Below are 11,837 nucleotides of genomic sequence, written 5' to 3'. Positions count from 1 at the left end.
TTCCGCGCGAGGATGTTCATCGTGTTGATGCCCGTGTCGGCGGCCTGGTGCGCCAGCGCAATGGACCGCTGCAGCGAGTTGATCGACTCCTGCCGCGTGTCCTGGATCTGCTTCTTGACGTCGCGGACCTCCTGCGCCTCGATCTCCTCCTCGGTGAGCTCGCGCTCGGCGCCGTAGCCGCCGTACGGGTCGCCCTCGGCGCCAGCTGCGGCGGAGGAGGAGCCGCCGGCGTTGTCCTGGCCGTAGCCGTTGTTGTTGCCGCCCCTGCTGGCGCTGCTGGTTGCGCTGCTGGGCGCCCGAGAAGAGCTGGTCGCGCTGGGCGTCCGTGTCGTTCGAGTTGGTGCGGCCGAGACCGCCGTAGCCGCCGGGCCCGCGTGCTGATGCGGCCGAGGATGCTCCGTACCTGTTGGCGCCGCCATAGCCACCGCCGCTGCCGCCGCCGCTGTTGTCGTAGCGGTTATCGCCGTAGCCGCCCGACGCACCGTACCTGTCGGCGCCGTACCCGCTGCTGGATCGCTCGTTGGCGTCGCCGCCGTAGGGAGGCGGCGGTTGCGAGTAGGTCGAGGCGCCGCTGCCGGAGGGGTTTCGACGGGGCCCGGGACCACCGGGGAGGCCGCCAGAGCTGCCGCCGCCGCCGCCGCCGTAGGGGTTCGACTGGAAGCCCCCCGGGCGTTGTTGCTGGTAGGGGGCCGAGGCGGCGGCGGACTTGGAACTCTGGGCGTAGGGGTCGTTGGCTGGCGGGGCTTGAGCGTAGGGGTTGTCACCGGCGGGCGGCTGAGAAGACTTCTTGCGGCCGAAAAGGGCGCTGCGGGAAGCATCGTCATCACCGCCGTCGTCGCCCCCCTTCTTGCTGCCAAAGCCAAACTTCTTCATGGTGGCAGTTCGGGATCGGTGGGGTCGCAGGTATATGCTGTGTCTTTCGGTACGTAGGTGAGGGGCTGCTGTCGACTATTCTGCGTGAATGAGGGAGAGTTTTCGGGCTTCAATAGGGATCGGGAGGCAAGGTGTAGAAGTCAGTCTCAATCGAGGGGGAGGACTGATTTTGAATGATCGGTTGACAAGGTGGCAAAGGTGAGCCCAATGCCAACTGTTTGTCTTGGGTTTGTTTCGAGGAAAGAGGTTTGGGATGCAAAGGTCTGAGCCCGACAAGGAGGCCCCCCCAGAGGTGTCAGGGAACCCCCCCTTAGAGCCCACCAGGGGACCCTCTCCGAGCCCCTAAACGCTGATGCGTGATGGGGGGCTGAGGCGGGGGGCGTGTGTGGCTCCACTCGACTTTGTGCTGTGTAGCTAGCCTGACTTGCCTCTGACTTGCCTGCCCGTGGTGCTAGGTGTTGTGCTCAGCCCCCACTACACGCGGTACCTACGAGGCATCGACTCAGATAGCAGCCAGGTGTGCTGAGACCCTGCATCTGGTTCGCTCGTGGCGATCGTCACGGCTGTTAGGCGCCCCTCCACCAATGCCTTCTTCCTGAGGTACCTACCTACCTAGGCACTAGGCTACCTTACCTACCTTACCTAAGTAGGTACCTAGGTAGGTACTTGTAGGCATCTCAGGCAGACGCCTGGTGCTGAGTGGGCAAGCTCGTTCCGATACGATCGCCAATCATTTTCTCTCTCAAGCATCAGCTAGCTTCCTTACCTTGACGCTTGAATGCAAGATGTAGTCCAGCAGAGAGTGAAGATCCAGTTGACGGAGCTCTGTGTCGTATTCGCTCCACGCTACACATCTCCATGCCCCAGCCCCGATGCCGGTCATGGTGATGGATCCATGCCGTCAGGACCAGGCCAGCCAGGCACCCCAGGGTTTCGATGGTCGGCGGATCGCCATGGGCCGAATTGTTCGACTCGGACCAGCGAGGGTCGTGTTCGATTCAGGCCAACAAGGCCCTCATCCCGGTAGCGTCGAGTGCTTCAAAACTTGACCTTTTCCTCCCAACCATGTCGCAGCAATCCCAATTGTGTTGACCATGAGGATCTTGCCTTTTCTGGTTTCTCTTTCCATCCAATGGCAGCACTAGGGAATCCCGACGAGGAGCGCCTCGATGAGCAGGCTCCTTTGCTCGGCTATGAGCGACCAGGTGACGACCGCACACCAGCGCACCAAGGGCACGAGAAGACGGCCCGCCGGTTGTATCTGTCGCATTTCCTGTCGACATGGAACTCGCGCGTCTTTGAGTTCGGCGCCGTCATCTACCTGGCCACGATCTTTCCAGACACGTTGATGCCCATGTCAGTGTATGCCTTCATCCGTGGGCTTTCCGCCATCGTCTTTGCCCCGGCCATCGGCCAGTTCATAGATACGGGCAATCGCTTGCGCGTGGTTCGCATCTCCATTGGTACGTTCTCCGCTCCTTTGCCTCGACCGAATTCCGGTGGCTGACTTTGATGGCACAGTCTTCCAGCGCATCGCCGTGGCCATCTCCTGCGCCGCCTTCTACGTCCTGGTGCTCGGGCTACCCCTGGGTCGCGCTGGCGAAGCGGGTGTGCTCGTGGTCCTCTCTCTCTTTGCATGCGTCGAAAAGATCTGCTCCATCATGAACATGGTGGCAGTGGAGAAGGATTGGGTCGTCGTCGTGGCAGACGGCGATCAGGATGGCATGATGCAGATGAACTCACAGATGCGTCGCATCGATCTGTTCTGCAAGCTACTAGGGCCCTTGTTCATTGCCATGATCGAAGGTGTCTCGGTGCAGCTGGCTCTCGTCGTCAACTTTGCCATGAACATTGCGTCCGTGGTGGCCGAGTACTATGCCATAGCACGGGTGTACAATGATGTTCCAGCACTCCGGGAGCCAAAGCAGGCCGCAGGAGGAGAATCGACAGACGCAGGGTCTTCGGGAGACTCGCAAACCCGCCTTGGGTCTTTGCTAGGCTACTTGCCACGCATGGCGAAGCAGTCTTTCGCCGACTTTCGCCTCTACTTTCGCCATCGCGCATTCCTGCCGTCGATCGCGGGCGCCTTTCTCTACCTGACCGTCCTCAACTTTGCCGGCCAGATGATCACGTATCTGCTGTATACCGGATTCACCGCCACGATTATCAGTCTCGCGAGAACGCTGGGTGTGGCGTTCGAGGTCTTGGCCACGTGGGCGGCCCCTTGGTTGATGGGACGCATCGGGCCGGTCAGGGCCGGTTTGTGGATGAGCATCGCCCAAGTCACCATGCTCGTCGCAGGCTTTGCCGTCTTTTTGGGTCTTTGAGGCTGAGCGACCTCTTCTCTCGACAGCGGGCCTTGTCGGCGGAACGATCTTGAGCCGACTGGGCTTGCGAGGCTTCGACATGTGCACGCAGATTATCGTGCAAGAGGTACGTGCTCTGACTGTAGTCCGACCGAGGTGTTACGCATCGCCCGCCACTGACACGGTGTGACCAGGATGTCGAGCCCGAGAGTCGTGGCGTGTTTTCCACGGTCGAGGCGGCGTGGCAAAATGCCTTTGAGCTCCTCTCCTACATCGCAACCATCATCTTCTTCCGCCCGGAGCAGTTCAGGTGGCCGTCTCTGCTCTCCGTCGCCGCCGTTGCATCGGCGAGCGCGACGTACACGGTCTTTGTGTACATTCGCAGAGGTCACTTGCTGCATCTTGATGCGCTGGCCGGGCTCCTGGGCAGCCGAAAGGCGAGGCAGAGGCAGAGGGAGAGGGCGCTTGGTCGCATCATGGCGCGATCTGATCTGTAGACAGGGCCACGTTGTATGTTGCATCATAGGTAGCGAAAGGATTGGATAGACTTGCGCAAGACATATCTCTTGTCAACCGCATGTGTGTTGACTGCCACCGTGGGCTGTCGACGATTCTATGGGCACTACATGTACCTCGGACGGTATCGAAACTTTTGCCTGTTGCCTGTGACCATATAGGTGCAACCATGAATGGCAAGATGCAAGCTCCAAGCTGCAAGCTGTACAGCCTGCAAGCTGTACAGCGTCGGCGGGTGATGTGGCGTCGCATGGTGGTGCTGGCAAGTACTTCCGTCCAGGCTTACCCATTGCAGCAGGACTTGTACCTTGTGCCCCACCAAGGCGCTGGATGGGCCAGAGAGGTCACAGCAAGTAGTGACAACAGCGGCGGCCTGCGTCACACCCGGCCGGGAGGACTCATGCAGACGTGTCGTGCCTGACTTCAACTCGCCTCTCTCATTTCGTCAACGTCTGCTTCTTGCCATCCTCTGGTGTCTGGCATCTTCTTCCACCATCACCCATCGCACCAAGCAGCCAGCCACAGACCTTCCCACGATACGCTCAAGGAGCCATGTCGTCGCTCTTCTGAGAATACGTTGTCTACCCGCAAACACGCAAACACATGCCGACGAAGAGGCATAGCCACCACCCCCTTTGGAGATTCACCCACATTGCCAAGATGATACCTCGATTACACAAAGTTGCACATGCCCCTTTGACCCTCTTGAACACTTTCGCAATACGAACTGGTCTTCTCGACGCATTCTCGATCCTGCATATTTGAGTGACACCATACACCTACACGCCTGCACACACACACACACACACACACACAACACACAACACACACCGCCAACCAAGGGCCGCAACCATGGCCTCGGGCTCCATCTTCACCTTCGACGCAGACCCCCAGAGGGTGTCGTCGCCGTGGCTGGGACCAGACGATGCGGCCGCCCGAAAGCCTCGACGCCGGCCCTCCAACAGGCGTCTTCCCACGACCAGCCGCTCGAACCCGTCATGCTGTCCGACTACGGCGTCACCAAGCTGGAGGCCGAGCCGCAGGAGGGCCCCACCGAGTACAGCTCCATCTGCTGCTGCGCCCCCGCCGCCGGTACAAGTCGATGAGCACCGTGCCCGACTCCAAGCGCGCCGCCGTCGCCGTCAAGATGGAGCCGCGCGGTCTCTCGGCCACGTCGACCGAGTCGCGCCAGATCCGCCTGCAGCAGCTGACGACCCAGCTGCTCTGGCGCCTGCAGCAGTCGTCGCCCTACCACGTTCTCAAGCCGAAGGATCTCGTCGTGCCCAGGCTGCCCGACGACGCCGTCGACCTGCACCAGGCGCTCAAGGTGCAGAGGCCCGTGCTCGGGCTCGAGGAGTCGCGCGGCGCGCTGTATGAGATTGGCGTCTCCGACGACGGGACCCTTGTCGGTCTGACGCAGGATGAGATGGACGAGAGCATCGTCACACTGCGGGTCATGGCGGCGACCTTGGGCTGCCGAGTCGACCTGCTTCGCCAAGTCATTGTCGGGGAGTGCGAGTGGCCCGAGACGGCGGAGCTCGTTGACAATAGTGCCTCGGTTCCGGCGCAGACGCTTCGGCACGGCACGCTGCGTGTTGCCGAGGCGTTCGTCACGCCGGACTTTGGATCTCGAAGCGGGGACGCAGGGTCTCGAAACGGCTTGCCAAAACAGGACGCGGTTGCTGCGTCGGGCATCGACAAGAGCGAGAGCCCGAGCACGAGCCGGTCCGTGACCGATCAACTGCGAGTCACATTGACGGGACCGACGACCTCTGGTAAATCGACGCTGCTGGGCACTCTGTCAACGAGCACAATGGACAACGGCCGCGGCAGGAGCAGGCTCAGCTTGTTCAAGCATCGACACGAAGTCGTCTCCGGCATGACCAGCTCCGTCGCGCAGGAGCTTCTCGGTTACAAGGACGACACGATCGTCAACTACGCGAAAGCCCACGTCGAGTCGTGGCTCGATATTCACTTTGAGTCGGAAAATGGGCGCCTCGTGTTCGTGTCGGACTCGGCCGGCCACCCGCGCTTCCGGCGGACGATTCTGCGAGGCCTCGTCGGCTGGGCACCTCAGTGGACGGTCTTGTGTCTCGCAGCCGACGACCTGGAAACGAACTCGGCCAAGGATGGCATCAGCTCCTCGGCGCAAGATGTGCTGGGATCTGACGGTGCCAACGTCGACCTTGCCAAAGCGCACCTTGAGCTGTGTCTGAAGCTCAAGACGCCTCTTGTCGTAGCCATCACGAAGCTCGACCTCGCCACCAAGACCAGCATTCAGAGAGTCCTGGGCAAGGTATTGACGCTCATCAAGGAAGCTGGACGAATCCCCAAAATCCTGCAGCCTGCGCAGAATGAGCCTCCGAGCCCCTCGGTCATATCTGCGTCGGACTCGGCCAAGGTGAAGGGTGCCCTCGGTGACTTGGCCCAGGGGGATGACCTCCTCAAGTTGGTGCCAATCGTGTTGACCAGCGCTGTAAGCGGTGCTGGTATCGGCTTGATGCACGCTCTCTTGAAGGAACTTCCTCTCCCCCGCGTCCCCACAGCTCATGACTTCGTCGGAGAGGCTTTGAACCCCGAGCAGCCCTCATCGGTGTTCCATATTGACGACACGTTCAGCCGCCCTGCTGATTTTGCTTCCATTACTGAAAATGGCTCGCATTCAGACCTGGGAATCGTGGTCTCGGGCTATTTGCGCTTCGGCCATCTTTCCGTAGGCGACACAATCGTGGCGGGGCCGTTTCCGTCAGATGACGATGACTTCAAGGGCAGAACGCCGGAGGAACGTCCGTCGCCCGGGGGCGGCTATGAGCTTTCGATATCGCACCCGTCGTCTGCCGAACTGGCTAGGGTGGCGATCCGTAACGCCGTCGCCGCATCGACCATCAAGGGCGAATGGCACAACGCCAGGATTGTCAGCATCCGCAACCTGCGTCTCGGAGTGCGGACCCTGTCAGCCGGGCAGGTGGGCACGATCGGCATCCTGCTCGACATGCCGCCGCCGGCCGGCTCATCAGAGGGCAGTCTCGAGCCGCCGGCGCGCGAGGCGCCCCGCATACGCAAGGGAATGGTCCTCGCCGTGCCGCCGCAGCACATGCTCAAGACGGGCATGTCCCTGCAGGCGGCGAGTGGTCTGACGGCCGTGTTCCACGACCTCAACGCCGCGTCGCTCATGATCGGCACGCTCGTCAACGTCTACTGCGGGACCGTCCGGGCGGCGGCGCGTGTGCTGGGCCTGTCTACGCTTCGCGCCCGCAACGGCTTGCACAAGGCCGCGTCCGCGACCGACGAGGTCGAGGAAATATTCGCTGTGGACCAGGACGAGGATGCCATGAGGCCCACGGGCGTGGAGGTTGTGCTGGAGCTGCTGACGAGCCGGGAGTGGATCGAGCTTGGCTCGCAGGTTGTCATTCTCGAGGGCGGGCGCAATGATCGGTCTGGACTGGAGGGCTATGTCGGGAACATTGTAGAGATTGTTGACTGAGCGCGTTGCATCTGCATTGGTTTTTTGTTGGACGTTTCTGTATCATTTTTACTGCACTTTTTTCATCATTCGGTCTGATAGCGTTGCGCAACTATACACTATTTTCTTTCCTTCCAAGTCAAAGCCGAATCCTCTGTTGATGTCCCAGCACCTGAATGAGCAGCGGTCCATGCTTTCGCAATGCGCAGTGTCACTTCAAACGAAGGAAACAGAAAAAGTCATATCTTCAGGATCTATGTACCATTTTGACTCCTGACGCCATACTATGCTCCTGCTGTCGCCTGATTTCTCCCCCCCGTTCCCCCTCTGCGCGCCGCCAGCGTTCCGTCACGCCCGCACGATGCCGAAGAACAGCGTCCACGTCAAGATGAAGCCCGGCAGCCCGCTGAAGATGCCGCCGACCCAAAAGTCAAAAGGCGACCGGAAGTAGCGCGCCGTGCTCAGCGGCGGCAGGCCGGCGGCGGTGGACGTGGGGGCGATGCGCAGGACGTAGGTGAGGGTCGTGACGAGGGCGGCCAGGGCAAAGTAGAAGAGGAAGCCGGCGTAGGACTCGAGACCGAGGATGCCGGCGGCGACGCCGAAAAGGGAGGCCGTGATGTTCTGGAGGTTGGACAGGGACTGCGGCGGCGGGAGGAGGGCTGTCAGTACCTGCGCATGCATGCGGAGACGTGCTCGTGTCTTTGGAAGGGGGGAAGGGCCATGTTTTTACCTTTGTGTTGTGTATGATGGATTCTTGGACGATCGGGGCGATCTGGTAGTCGCGTTCGGACGGCATGGTGGCGGTGCGAGACGAGGGACGGCTCGTAGGTGTGGTATGTGTCGTGGCGAGGCGAGGTACTCGTGGGTTGAGTTTGATGGCTTGCGCGCACGTCGGACCGAGCTTAGGTTGGAGGACTGGTGATGCCGGCGATGGAAGCTCGTTGCTTCAAGCTGGAAGCTGGAAGCTGTCTACTGTCGTGCTTGCCCCCACTCCTAGTGCTTGCTGTGGGGAAGGCCAGTGAGTGAGCGCTAGTCACGTGATGACTACATGGAGCAAGCCCCATCTCCGGCTCGAGGAGGTCCGATGTACATGTCGGAGTAAATCATCAATGAAGCAGTCTTTTTGGCAACAAAATCGAGTGGATCCCAACTGTTCGCCCGCCGAACTCAACTTGGTGCATGCGAAATGTTGGTCGTGTACTGGTGGACGTCTTTCGATGAAGACCTGTGCGCCCACGAAAGGCGGTTCCCTACCATGTCGTCTCATCACCCACCATAGACCAGCCGGGCTTGCTGATCTACCCCGCGCGCCCATTGCAGCTTCAGTTCTCCGCACCGCCACAAGAAGGCACATTACCTCAAGTGGTAATGTGCCGTTTTGCAGCGCCAATGAGCCCCAGACAGCTTGGGCGGGCAATTCAGCGAGCATACGAGCGGCAGTCGCTATCGTCACCCCCGTGCCTTTCGAGGCTTTGGCTCATATAAGCTCCAAGCATCCAGTCCATCTGCCCCCTGTGTTCCTTGGTGTATCAGCGTGTAGATTTCATCGCCAGTCGATTTCTTTCTCTTGCCTTGTATCATCTTGCCGTGCAAAATGACAGTCGTCAAAACGAACCAGAGCCTCTCGAGCGAGTCTCAACGGCTTTGGTGGAAAGAAGCTACGATATACCAGATCTATCCGGCGTCTTTCCGAGACAGTAATGGCGATGGTCTCGGTGATATCCCTGGCGTAATCGAAAAGCTGGATTACCTTCAGAGTCTGGGGGTTGACGCTGTGTGGCTTTGTCCCAGTATGTTCCTGCATCCACTTGGTCCGAAACCCAAGGAGGCTTCATCATGACCTGGATGCTCAGAAATCTGACTTGTGTGATCTCAGTCTTCGCCTCACCCCAGATCGACATGGGGTACGATATTTCAGATTACCGCGCCATTCACCCGCCCTACGGAACTGTCGAGGACGTTGAGAAGCTCATCGCCGGCTTACATGACCGCAACATGAAGCTCATCCTCGACCTCGTCGTCAACCACTCATCTGATCAGGTGGGAACCCCTGCCTGATACCTGTCAACACTGATGTCGATGCTGACTTCGTTTAGCATGAATGGTTTCAAAAGTCAAAGTCGTCGGTGGACAGCCCCTGGAGGGATTGGTACATCTGGCGAAAGCCTCGCTACGATGCTGCTGGCAACAGGCAACCCCCCAACAACTGGGCAGCCGCCTTTGGAGGTCAGTCACCCTCTCAAAGATTGGTTGGATATCAATTCTGACGTGCCGACTCGACAGGCAGCGCTTGGACTTACGATGAGACGACGGACGAGTACTATCTGCATTTGTTCGCTCCCCAGCAGCCGGACCTGAATTGGGACAATCCCTCGGTCGTCAGCGAAGTGCACGAAATCATGGACTTTTGGCTGAAGAAAGGCGCCGATGGCTTTCGCATGGACGTCATCAACTTCATCTCCAAGGAGCCCGGTCTGCCAGATGCCCCCGTCACCCGACCTGAGCAGCCGTACCAGGATGCAACGGCGCTGTTCTGCAACGGCCCGAGGCTTCACGAGCATCTTCGAGGGCTGAGGACGCTTCTGGATAAGTACAATGCCTTCAGCGTCGGTGAGATGCCTGGCGTCAAGGATGACGATCAGGTCGGCAAGATCGTCGCATCGGACCGCAAGGAGCTCCACACCATCTTCCAGTTTGACATGTAAGTGTGCCCACCTGGCTTGGAGGTCTCGGCGTTCTAACATGAGTCTGCACAGCGTCGACATGGACATTGGATCTGGTGGCAAGTTTTCCCGCCATGACTGGACTTTGCCGGATTTCAAGGCCATCATCAACAGGTGGCAGACATTCGCCCGAAGGGTAGGTGGCTGGAACGCCATGTTCTTGGAAAACCACGATCAGGCTCGCTCAGTATCCCGCTTCACACGTCACCGGCCTGAGCACAGAGAGTTGGCGGCAAAGATGCTGGCAACATTGCTGTGCACGCTCGGAGGTACCCTGTTCGTCTACCAGGGGCAAGAGCTTGGTATGGGAAGCCTGCCCAAGACCTGGGGAATCGAAGAGTACAAAGACATTGAGACGCAGAATGCGTACCGAGAGTATGTTGAGATGACACTGCGACACCCAATGCATACACACGTACACTGACTTGTTATGCAGAGCTATCGAAAGGCTGGCTGGTGACGAGAAGGGAATTCAGGAACTGTGGAAAGAGATTCATCTGAAGGCTAGAGACCATGCTCGTTCTCCCGTCCAGGTATGTGGATATCGACCTGATCATAAGAAGGCCTGCTAATCACCAATCAACAGTGGACCGCTTCGGAGAATGCAGGCTTCTCGGCTAGCACGCCGTGGATGAGAGTAAACGATGATTACACTCGGTGGAACGCCAAGGCGGAGGAGAGCAACGCGAACAGCGTGCTTCATCACTGGCGTGCCGGGTTGAAAATTCGCAAGCAGCACCGGGACCTTCTTGTTTACGGTGCTTTCGAGATGCATGACCCTGAGAACCTGTCTGTGCTGAGCTACACTCGGACCGCTGACAAGGGTGAGGATCAGGCCTTGGTCGTGCTCAACTTCACAGATGAGCCTTGCACCTGGACTGTACCTGCTGAGAAGAGAAGTCTTCTTGTGGAGGAGAACGTGGTTCTATCGACATATGGGACTCGGGCGGCATCGGGCTTCTCTCTCGGCTCCGATGGGCAGCTGGAATTGCGCCCATTCGAGGCACTTGCTTTTGTTGGAGCCTAGAGCCTACGAAAGCAAGACTTCCAATAAGAATAAGCACGCCGATAAATCGCCAGCAGTCGACCTGCCCCTGACATATAGGTTCCCATGTGGTAAATCCAAGACCCCAAGCCACTGCATACGCTCCGGAATCTTTACCTTCGATGGATCCCCAACCTCAAGCGTCGCATAACGAGTCCTCACTTGGCAGTGAATCGCAGCGCTGCCTTTTATCGAGAACTTGCTGTAGTCAAGGAACGCGCTGTCCACGCCTTCCGTGCCTCATGCCCGAAGCGCGGTTGCCGGGCGGACCCTCCTTTGGCACTATCAGTCGAACCGTAGATCTTCCTAACGGTTGTATTAGAGGTTCTGCCAAATTGGTAACTGGTGGAGGAATAGAGATTGTCCAATTACAAGGCCGAACACTACGATCTAGCTGAAATTGGTCAGTTCCTGGTTGATAAGTATCAGATCGTAGGCAAGCTGACCTGTCATCGGGTTCAAAATACAGCATCTTGTAATGTAGAATGGTCATACTGGCAACGGCTTGTTGGTGACGGTAAATATTTCAGTACATGCGTACGGTCAATTACACTATTGATCAGACTACCCGTCCGCCGCTTGCTCGAGGAGCTTCTTGAAGGCACAAAAGATTACTCTAGCAGTGGTTGGGATGACTCCATGAACTTCCCCTTTGGACACATTATCACGGAAAGGGGTCGTGCTCGCGAATTCCAAGGCATACACCATCCACCTCAATGCCATCAACGTGAACAAATGCTTCTCCACTGGACCCCCCGAAGCGCAAGAGATCACCACCGTTAGCAAGTCTCGTGTCCATTGGTTGCCAGCCGAGTGCTTGCGGGCCGTTGAACGGGTCCGTGGCAAACGCGAGGATGTGGTCCTGCATCGAATGGCTAACCTCAATCTGCAACTCGGTCGCGTTGAATTCC

The 11,837-nt window shown here is 58.7% G+C and overlaps 5 protein-coding genes across 5 annotated transcripts in view; 3 read left to right on the top strand and 2 right to left on the bottom strand.

Annotated features, from left to right (window-relative positions):
* The window catches only part of VDBG_04787 (predicted protein), a gene marked incomplete at both ends in the record, with an annotated part of 1,671 nt that extends 798 nt beyond the window's left edge, over positions 1 to 873 (bottom strand). The window contains 2 exons of the mRNA XM_003005135.1: positions 67 to 315; positions 404 to 873. Coding sequence (XP_003005181.1) covers positions 67 to 315; positions 404 to 873 — 719 coding nt within the window. The remainder of the gene's footprint in view (positions 1 to 66; positions 316 to 403) is intronic.
* Positions 874 to 2,005: 1,132 nt separating this feature from the next.
* On the top strand, positions 2,006 to 3,200 carry VDBG_04786 (conserved hypothetical protein; the record flags this gene model as incomplete). The annotated part of the gene is made up of 2 exons (XM_003005134.1): positions 2,006 to 2,336; positions 2,395 to 3,200. 2 exons carry the CDS (start codon positions 2,006 to 2,008, stop codon positions 3,198 to 3,200), a joined length of 1,137 nt encoding a protein of 378 aa, XP_003005180.1.
* A 1,597-nt stretch (positions 3,201 to 4,797) lies between these two features.
* VDBG_04785 (GTP-binding protein) lies at positions 4,798 to 7,179 on the top strand (the record flags this gene model as incomplete). The annotated part of the gene is made up of 1 exon (XM_003005133.1): positions 4,798 to 7,179. One exon carries the CDS (start codon positions 4,798 to 4,800, stop codon positions 7,177 to 7,179), a length of 2,382 nt encoding a protein of 793 aa, XP_003005179.1.
* Positions 7,180 to 7,506: 327 nt separating this feature from the next.
* On the bottom strand, positions 7,507 to 7,954 carry VDBG_04784 (conserved hypothetical protein; the record flags this gene model as incomplete). The annotated part of the gene is made up of 2 exons (XM_003005132.1): positions 7,507 to 7,797; positions 7,889 to 7,954. 2 exons carry the CDS (start codon positions 7,952 to 7,954, stop codon positions 7,507 to 7,509), a joined length of 357 nt encoding a protein of 118 aa, XP_003005178.1.
* A 798-nt stretch (positions 7,955 to 8,752) lies between these two features.
* Positions 8,753 to 10,999, top strand: VDBG_04783 (oligo-1,6-glucosidase; the record flags this gene model as incomplete). The annotated part of the gene is made up of 7 exons (XM_003005131.1): positions 8,753 to 8,948; positions 9,035 to 9,198; positions 9,255 to 9,384; positions 9,442 to 9,859; positions 9,915 to 10,256; positions 10,318 to 10,414; positions 10,468 to 10,999. The coding sequence occupies 7 exons, from the start codon at positions 8,753 to 8,755 to the stop codon at positions 10,906 to 10,908; spliced, it is 1,788 nt and encodes a 595-aa protein (XP_003005177.1).
* Positions 11,000 to 11,837: the final 838 nt, after the last annotated feature.

This window comes from Verticillium alfalfae, genomic scaffold (genome assembly GCF_000150825.1).
Source record: "Verticillium alfalfae VaMs.102 supercont1.5 genomic scaffold, whole genome shotgun sequence".
NCBI lineage: Eukaryota > Fungi > Ascomycota > Sordariomycetes > Glomerellales > Plectosphaerellaceae > Verticillium > Verticillium alfalfae.
This window is presented reverse-complemented; position numbering and strand designations above follow the sequence as displayed.